The sequence below is a fragment of the Engraulis encrasicolus genome, chromosome 24 (assembly GCF_034702125.1).
Source record: "Engraulis encrasicolus isolate BLACKSEA-1 chromosome 24, IST_EnEncr_1.0, whole genome shotgun sequence".
Taxonomy (NCBI): domain Eukaryota; kingdom Metazoa; phylum Chordata; class Actinopteri; order Clupeiformes; family Engraulidae; genus Engraulis; species Engraulis encrasicolus.
The window spans coordinates 48,271,997-48,281,996 of record NC_085880.1 but is presented as its reverse complement, the minus strand read 5'-3'; the positions used below and the strand labels follow the sequence as shown (position 1 = coordinate 48,281,996).

At 47.5% G+C, this 10,000-nt stretch overlaps 1 protein-coding gene across 1 annotated transcript in view; it reads right to left on the bottom strand.

The window, feature by feature from the left end:
* map3k4 (mitogen-activated protein kinase kinase kinase 4) overlaps positions 1-4,624 on the bottom strand; it is a 21,050-nt gene extending 16,426 nt beyond the window's left edge. Inside the window, exons 1-4 of the mRNA XM_063191488.1 lie at positions 4,550-4,624; positions 4,268-4,346; positions 3,229-3,325; positions 1,323-1,454 (exon numbers count right to left, since the gene is read on the bottom strand). Coding sequence (XP_063047558.1) covers positions 1,323-1,454; positions 3,229-3,325; positions 4,268-4,331 — 293 coding nt within the window. The 5' untranslated portion in view covers positions 4,332-4,346; positions 4,550-4,624. The remainder of the gene's footprint in view (positions 1-1,322; positions 1,455-3,228; positions 3,326-4,267; positions 4,347-4,549) is intronic.
* Between the last annotated feature and the right edge of the window lie 5,376 nt (positions 4,625-10,000).

The window sequence follows — 10,000 nt, the reverse complement described above, 5'->3', positions numbered from 1 at the left end:
GAGAGAGAGGGAGAGAGAGAGAGAGAGAAAGAGAAAGAGAGAGAGGGAGAGAGGGAGGTAGAGAGAGAGAGAGAGAGAGAGAGAGAGAGAGAGAGCGAGAGAGAGAGGAGCCACTCTAACAGATCACCACTAGCGTAATTAGCACTCATTGCAGAGGTGAACTACAGGGCCACACTGTTAGCAGTTAGCGGTTAGCACATGTGAGGGAGAGTGTGTGTGAGAGTGTGAGTCATTGCAAGTGATCACAATAATAAACACGTCTGACTCATGCAGCCTTTCACACGGACGAGGGTGTGGGGAGACGTACACCTATGTGCATCTGTGTACAGGTGTGGGGGGCGTACACCTATGTGCATCTGTGTACAGGTGTGGGGGGCTCGTACACCTATGTGCATCTGTGTACAGGTGCATCTGTGTACAGTGAGCTATGATGGTGATGATGCTCTCTCCTCTTCTCTCTCTCTTCATAATTCAAACTTTTTTAGGGACTTTTTATGCCTTTTTTAGATAGGACAATTTGAGATGGTGAGTCCCCGGCATAGCATAGCAGAGCAGTGCAGTGCAGTGCAGTGCCCTACCGTTTGAGCCCGGCCGGGTCCCTCTTCTCTCTCTTAGTGCTCTATTCTCTACTGTGCTCTGCTCTGCTCTCAGGCATGGTGGGATGGGCGCTAGCTGGTGTGTGGCAGCAGGACTTAACACTAGAGGCCGCAACGCTGCTGTATCACCCTATTGAACCCTTCATGGGGAGTCAAGTACCGGTAAGTGCTGAGCACTGCCTCCAGGGGCTGGGGTGGGCTAGCCTGGCTCTCACGCAGACCCTTCGTGCATTTCCGCTCAACTTCGTGAGCTTGCGCGAGGGTCTGGAAATCTTAGACGAGTCCAAATGGAATCAGAAATTTTACAGCCTGTCCAATCAGAATCGCGGGGCGGGATATATACAAGTCAGTGTTTGAAGTAGTACTGATTCAAAAAAAGCCACGTGAATTCTCCAATCAGGTTCGAGCTGTTTTGAACACACCCACGCCTGTCCAGAGCTAAGCGATTGACAATGTTCCAGATGGTTGGTAACAACCATCGCGTGAGAGCCAGGTTAGGGGTGGGCGCATCTACACGACATTAGTCTGCATGCACAGCAGTTCACTACCATTGGCATGCCTGTCTGGGAGGGTCCTGGGGTAAGCCGGCAAGCTTTTTTTTCTTTACAAAGTACAATACAGTACAATTAATAAAAAAAAAATAATGATAAGGCTACAAAATGGATCCCAAATCAACAGCTTGTAGGGGGTTTGGGAGGGGGTTTGGTTGAAGAAGGGGGGTGCTACCTGGCGTCATTGGGGGCGCTGCCGGGGGTTTTGGGGTGTGGCGTGTCCCCCGAGAGGGGCGGAGCAGGGGGGATGGGGCGGGGCCCCGTAGGGAACAGCTGGGTCCGCAGGTCACACGGCAAACTCCTAGAGCTGCGAAGGGGGCGGAGAAACACACTCAGGGGCGGAGCAACACACTCAGGGGCAAGGGGCGCATGTGTGGACGCACGCGTGTGTGTGTGTGTGTGTGCGTGCGTGCGTCATAGCTGCTTCATTCCATGGTGTTTCACTGTAACTTTTAATACATGAACTCCAGTACACACTGCACTGTGCGTTTCGTGTTGGTGCTGCAGTCATGGAACTGTTAGCACACAGTGGGGGCATTGAAGACATAAATAGCAGGTCTAGAACACACACACACACACACACACACACACACACACACACACACACACACACACACACACACACACACACACACACACACACACACACACACACACACACACACACACACACACACACACACACACACACTTTCAAAAAGCCACCATGGTTAAAAGCTAGCATACCGGTAGCCAGTGATGTGGAGGAATATTAACAGCTGACAAGCTCACACGACCCAAAAGCTCTGCTCTACTAGGACAAAGAGGCAGCTGGGAGTTTGAGGCAGGAACGCGTTGTAAAGTGTAATAAAGTACAATAAAGTGTAGTAAAATGTAGCAAAGTGTAGTCACCTCATCAACATCACAGCACACTTGGTTAACGTTAACGTTAACTTTAACACCAGCATCATACGCTTGACATAACAGTGTCATAATAGTGTCAAAGCAGTGTCATGACACTCATGAATGAGTTATAAACATGATGTCAATGTCATAAACGTTTTGTGATAATGAAAAGTTGACATTGTTAGGCCTGTATTTACCATAACCGAATGCCACTTAAGGACATAGTCATAAAATGTTTGACATGGACAATGTTTCTGACACTGTTTATGTCTGTGTTATGACGCTGTTGTGACACTTGTCATGCCATACGTATGACGCCAGCGCCAAGTAAAGTGTTACGCTTTTCTCTTATCCAAAGAAACTTAGTTATTACTGGGTATTGGTTACAGCCCCTGGGGCAAATGTTTTAAAAATATCCCATTTAGGGGTCTTAAACTCACCTATCCCAAAGGATTTTTTTTTTTTTAAATCCACATACTGTGTTTACACGTAAACGGATTTTTAAAAAGTATCCACATTTACAAATATCTGCGTACGTGTAACCAGCACCTAAACATGTACACACTACTGTACAAATACAATTCGTACTGAAATAATTGATGCACTGCGCATAACAACTGAAGTCATTTTTCTCTCTGCCTCAATGCTCACATTACTGCACTGTGTCTTTGTAGAGCAGAGCGGTTAACAACACTACATGTTACAGCGTCAGAAGAGAACACACAAGCATTAAAAAACACACCAGGATTACAGCATAGAAATAAGCATTAAAACACACACCAGGATTACAGCATAGAAATAAGCATTAAAACACACACCAGGATCACAGCATAGAAATAAGCATTTAAACACACACACCAGGATCACAGCATAGAAATAAGCATTAAAACACACACACCAAGATTACAGCATAGAAATAAGCATTAAACACACAGCAAGATCACAGATTAGAATTAAACATTTAACACACACCAGGATTACAGCATAGAAATAAGCATTAAAACACACACCAGGATCACAGTATAGAAAAAAGCATTAAAACACACACACCAGGATTATAGCATAGAAATGACAGCCAGTAACATCACAGGAGAAGAAAGACCATGCATGTCCAATCACGAGAGAGAGAGAGAGACAGAGAGAAATAGCAAGAGAGGGAGAGAGGGAGAGAGAGAGAAAGATAGAGAGTGTCTTACCTGAAGCCCTCGTTGGGGATGAAGAGGCAGGGGTTGGGCGGGTCGCTATGGCAGCGGGTCGGGGGGCGGGGGCTGGCTCGGGGGTTGGGTCTTGGAGCTGCACAGCAGATAAACAAAGTCGTTAGCTTTGGCTAAGGCTAGCTTTGGTTAAGGCTAACCATCTACTCTCGGATAAGGTTAGCTGTCAAACTTGGTCCAGTTTGTTACAATGTTTACTTTTTATTTGGCAACCAAATTTGAGAGCCCCTACACTGATGAGAACCAAGGAAAAAGTTGAAGACCCAGTAGCACTACAATTAACTTTCTGTGTTTGAAAGTTGATGACAAAAGACCAACAAAGGTCGGCATCTGCGCCTGCACTTAACACCCGTGTATTGCTTGGTGCGTGCACTCCCAAAAAGTAGAAATCACTCAAGATAATGGAAAAAAGGAGGCGCACACAAGGCTTGTGTGAAAAAGTGTATTGAAGCCGAAATTAAACAACAGAAGTCTAAGGTTAACTGGAGAAACAGACGTTTCGGAGCTAGTCCATTCTCAATGTCTCCAGTAGGACCTACTTTAGCTTTAGTTAAAGTTAGCTTAATCCTCATTAAGGTTAGCTTTGGTTAAGGTTAGCCATCTACTCTCTCACCATTTCACAATGTTAAGTGTTGCTAGCCTTAGTAATGCGTGAAATGCCTAGTGATTGGATACTCTGCGGAGTTCACCAAAAAGTGTCCAATCACTAGGCATTTCACACACTACCAAGACTAGAACACTTGACATTGGGAAATGGTATCTGTTAATGTTAGCTGTTAAGGTTAGCTATCCACTCTCTGTAATACTTGGGTCTTTCTTTACTCTCAAGCACCCGAATGACAATTATGTACAATAATTTGCCAAACAAATCTAATGGCTATTGCCAGTTAATTCATATTAATGACATTACTGAAAACAAGTTCTGAAGTTCTGATGGAGATTTTTTAAAAGGCACCCTTTCGAGGCACCCCAAACAACAACGTCCAATGGTATGTGTGCGTGTGTGTGTGTGTCTTCTTACCAAAGTAGAATCCGCTGACAGGACTGTGTGGTTTGCCGATCACATGACCAATACACTCGTTCATCAGCGCTTGCAGACTCTGAGGAGAGGAGAGGAGAGAAAGAAAGATAAAACGAAAGAAAGATAAATTATAAATATGTGTGTGTGTGCGCGCGCATGTCTGTGTTCATCTGTGTGTATGACTGTGTGTCTGTCTGTCCTGTGTGTCTGTGTGTGTCTGTGTGTCTGTGTGTGTGTGTGTGTGTGTGTGTGTGTGTGTGTGTGTGTGGTGTCTTGATTTACCAGGAAGTCGTCCTCAGGCAGTGCGGAGATGAATCCCCCCTCGATGGCCTGAAGGAAGTCAAAACCCTGCGTGGCCCACCTAACACACACACACACACACACACACACACACACACACACACACACACACGAGGAGATGGTTAATACATGAACTGATTGTATTGCTTCATCAGGAGAACCTCTTTACACTCACGTACTAACTACACGCACGCACGCACGCACACACACACACACATACACACACACACACACACACACACACACACACACACACACACACACACACACACACACACACACACACACACACACACACACACACACAACATACATTACATTGTTTATTCAGCACTACTTACAGTTATTTACAGGGCATTGGTTACAGTCCCTGGAGCAATAAGGTTATGTGCCTTGCTCCAGGACACCTCAGCCATGGGCTAGAGGTGTAGAGTAGGGTTTAATCCCGGGACCCGGGATTCCCGGGAAATCTGATCAAAACAATTTCCCGTTTCCCGGGAAAGCCATGACGGGAAACCGGGAAAAAAAATTAAGTGCGTGTCTATTTGTTGTCCCAGCAACATAAGCAACAGTGCCATCTAGCAGCGGTAACACTTCAGGCTCATTTAAGCAGCAGCAGTACAGGCCCATTTCAGCAATGTCTGAGGTGCGCGGTTGACGTATTATTTCATCCGCAACCGCTTCTCAGAATTTCTAATCCACCCGCCCTAATGTTTTTTCTCCAATTTCCAAAACCGAATCCGCCCGCCATCCGCCTATTAGTTTTTAGTATTTAAGATGCCTGAGGCACAAAGTCGATCGTCTTTTTTCAAGCAGTGCAGGTAGCCTAATTTACATCTTGCCAGCCCATGTTTAAGAAAAATCTCTAACTTATAGCGATTCCCAACTTGTCTCCACCCATCGCACAACGTGAAAGTTGAAACGTGTGGATGCTTTAATGCAGCCTAAATGTTAACAGTTTAAATACATCCAGTCCAAGCAGCACAATCGAAACTATTGGCTATCTAGCTTACAAGTTTGGATGGTATCCAATAAGACGAGTCAAGTGTCTTGCGAAGAGTGCAGAGAATTACGTCGCGCGTGTGTGTGTGAGCGAGAGAGGGTGAGAGAGGGAGCGATTCCAAACTTGTCTCCATCCATCGCACAACGTGAAAGTTAACGTGTATGCTTTCATGCAGCCTAAATTGTACCAATTTTGCCTCCTCCCCAAGCAGCACAATCGAAACTATTGGCTATCTAGCTTGCAAGTTTGGCTGGTCTATCCAACAAGATGAGTCAAGTGACCTATGTCTTGCGAAGAGTGCAAGCGTCGCTTTGTGTGTGAGCGAGAGAACCAGAGAGAGAACGAGAGAGGCGCTTCCCAAAATCGCTCTGCAGAAAGGGCAAGGCGATGTCTCCAAATATTAGACAAAATGCAGCTTATTTTAGTTAAGTAGACATCAGGAAAGTATTTTGTTTAGTTGCAAAGCCGAGCTGATTGGTTCATATTGCTCTGAAAGACACTGAAAGTCTATTGCCTATAATTTTTAAAGGGTTCCAAACCCCGTGACACCCACCAGCCCCACCCCAAACCCATCCTGAGAGCAGAGCAAGCCAGTGAATAAGCTTTAAAAGAAAGAGGGCCGGGCCTGGCTCAAGGGTGGGGCACTGCACTGCACGCACTGCACTGCACTGAACTGCACTGCACGCACGAAACTCCTGCACCGGGCACTACCACTCAAAATTTCCCTATCAAAAAAAGGCAAAAAAAGTCCCTAAAAAGTTTTATTATGAAGAGAGAGAGAAGGGGAAAGCACATCCCACATACTCACTGCACACGATGCACTGTAAACAGATGCACATAGTTGTACGCCCCCCCCCCCCCACCCTGCACACAGATCAAAAAGGTTACGAGCCCCCAACCTGACACAGATGCACATAGGTGTAACTTTCTCCCACACCTTTCAGTGGAAAGGCTGAAATGAGTCAGACTTTTATTATTGTAAACACTTCAGACTCACACTCTCACACACACTCTCCCTCACATGTGCTAACCGCTAACTGCTAACAGTGTGGCCCTGTAGCTCACCTCTCTAATGAGTGCTAATTACGCTACTGGTGATCTGTTAGCGTCTCTCTCTCTCTCTCTCTCCCTCCCCCTTCCTCTCCCTCCCCCTCTCCCTCTCCCTCTCTCTCTCTCTCCTCTCCCTCCCCTCCTCTTCCTTCCTTCTCTCTCTCCTCTCCCTCTCCCTCCCCCTCTCCCTCTCCCTCTCCCTCTCCCTGCTTCTGCCTTCTCTTTTCCTACTCCTCTCCTCTCTCTCTCTCCTCCCCCTCTCTCCCCTCTTCCACTTCTCATCCTCCTTCTCCTCTTACTCTCCTTCTCTCCTCCCTCTCTCTCTCTCTCTCTCTCTTCCCTCTCCCCTTCTCTCTCCCCCACCACATCCGGCCTGGTAATCAGTGCATGTCCTGCCGTGCCTCTCTCCCCCTCGGGCCCTTCCCCTCCTGTGTGCGGGTGGAGTTGGCTAATGGGTTCGTTTGCTCCTAATTATCCGTTCCTCTTCCGCATCGCATCCGCACAAATGCTTAAACATTCCTTCACATGGGCTCTGGGGCCGTCCCCGCTTCGTTAGTTTTTGTATTTGTTTTGATTTGATTGTGATTTCTTTTAAATGTGTTATCGTGGATTTTTCATGTGACGTGTTGAAATCATTGAGAAAAAGGGTGCCTTTCCCTGGCCAAAAATTTACAAGTCTGGTGCATTTTTTGGAAAGCGTATTTTGTTAAAGGTTAGCAACTTCGGTTATGCCGATGGAAAATGCATTGCAACCAACTAGTTAGCAAAAACGCTTTCCAAAAGGGCACCCCAGGTCTTCAATAGGTACAGTAAATTATATATATTAAAATTTTTATTTACTAAGATATATGCATATTATAATTTTTTAAGATATTATTTAGCTTTATTGTATTTCCATATTGTTCTATTACTTATTATTATTCAATTTATCAATTGGTATTGTATGTGTGTGGTAACTTATGTCTGCTTTCCTATAAGGTCTGCTTATCCTTGAGAAGTTCGCCTATCATCTGTCCCAGGGTTCAAACTCTCAGGCCTCACCCCAAACAAAGGTTTTTTTTTTTCCTTTCCCCCCCCGGGGCCCCCCCTTTTTTTCCCCCTTTCCCCCCCTTTTTCCTTTTTTCCCCCTTCTCTTTTTTCCCTTTTTTTTTTTTTTCCCTTCTTTTCTTTCCCTTCTCCCCCCGCCCCCCCCCCCCCCCCCCCCCCCCCCCTCCCCCCCCCCCCCCCCCCCCCTCCCCCCCCCCCCCCCCCCCCCCCCCCCCCCCCCCCCCCCCCCCCCCCCCTTTTTCCACCCCCCCCCCCCCCCCCTCCCCCCCCCCCCCCCCCCCCCCCCCCCCCCCCCCCCCCCCCCCCCCCCCCCCCCTTTCCCCCCCCCCCTCCCCCCCCCCCCCCCCCCCCTTCTTTTTTGGGGTTTTCCCCCCCCCCCCCCCCCCCCCCCCCCCCCCCCCCCCCCCCCCCCCCCCCCCCCCCCCCCCTTTTTTTTTAAAAAAAACCCCCTTTTTCCCCCTCCCCCCTTTTTGCCCCCCCCAAATTCCCGGGGTTTGGGTTTCCTGTGTTTTCATTTTAAAACAAAGGGAACCGTTTCGGGGTTTTTTAAACCCCCGCCCCTCAACCCCGAAACCCGGCCCGCCGGGGGGCATGGGGAAGGGGGAAAATCCAAATTCATAAATGCCCAAGGGAGTGGGGGGTTTTGGGGGGTTTTCTTTTTTGGGGCCCCTTGGGGGGGCCACATTTTTTTCGGGGGTTTTAAAAAAGGGGGGGGGGGGGGGGCATTTTGGAAATTTTTGGGGGCAGGGGGGGGGCATTTTGGGGGAAAAAGGGGGCAGGGGGCACCAAAACAACCAAGGGGCAGATTTTCCCCCCCAGGCAAAAAAATTTTCATAAAGTATTTTGGGTATTGTGGTTTTTTTTTTTTTAATTTTAACTTTTGACACCTCGGGTGAAAAATAATTTGTGAAAAGCGGATTTCTTTCTCGTTGTAAGCCACCACTGCATGGACGGCAGGGGCCTCTAGGGTGGGGATTAGAAGCATTGGAACAGCGCTCCGAAAGCCCTCCAAAACTCAGGGGGTTTTTTCTCAAACCCCTAGGCCAGGCCCTTTTCCAATGTATCCCCCTAATTAGCCCACGCCCATGATTGGATATTTTTTTGTGAACTCTCAGAATACCCCAATCACGGGTTTTACTAATAAAGGTTCCAATCACGGTGTGACAAATAAAGGGATCCAATCACTGGGTGTACTAAAAAAGGGGTACCAACATGGCGGACAATTTTAGGCTGATACCTTTGGAAGTGCGCTGTCCTATTTTTAAAAGGGGCCCACTGTGTGGCAAAGAAGAGCTTTGTTTCAAAAAGACTTCATCCCCCTTTTGGAACATTTGGGGGAAAAAAAAATGTTTGTATTGGCATTGCATTTCATTGCATTTCAAAACATTTTTTAATTTTTTAAAAAAATTTGTTTTCAAAAAAATTTTAATGGCAAAATTCACACAAGATGATTGGACTTCAAACCACATTTCCAGTAATAAAAGCAAAACCAAAACTTTGCCCTACACATTCCAACTAAACCACCTTTTCCCCCCACTCTCCCTTTTCTTTTTTTTTTCCCCCCCCCCTGTTGTGTCCCTCCGGGGCCCCCGGGACAACGCGGGGGCGCGCCAGAGCCCCCTGAGTCTGTGCGGCGCTCGAACGAGACCTCGACAAGAAACCTACGGGGACAAAAAGCCGAAACATCATCGGCCAGGTAACACACTAAAAAAATGCTTAGGGAGGGCACCTGGCCTATGGGTTTTTTAAGTTGGTCTTTCAGTCTAGGGGGCCGCCAGTTCGAAACCACCCTACCTCTCCCTACACCCCATCCATGGGGGAAGTGCCCTTGACAAGGCACCTAACCCCACATTGCCTAGGGGACGTAACCAATACCCGAAAAAAAAACAGTTGTAAATTCGCCTTTTTATAATTAAAAGCGCAGCTAAGTGTAATGAAGAAAAACATTAGCTACTACACTGTAATCTAAACATTAGTCTAGTCTACATTAAACAATATCCATACTTCTAATGCATCAACACATTGGGGGTGCCCCACACTAATATATAATACGTCCTTCCCCGGTTGCCCCCTCCCCCCAAGTCCACCAACGTGGCACGCGGCCTGCGCCCGGTCACCTTCAAGTGGCAGAGAGGCAACAAGATCGTTGACACTCACGCACAACCAAAAAACGACACACAAACACCACAAAACAAAACACGACACACCACACCACACACACACACACACACACACCCACACACACCACACCAAAACACACCACCCACACACACACACACTACACACACACCACTACCAGGCACACAACACAAAACCAAAACACACACCCCCAC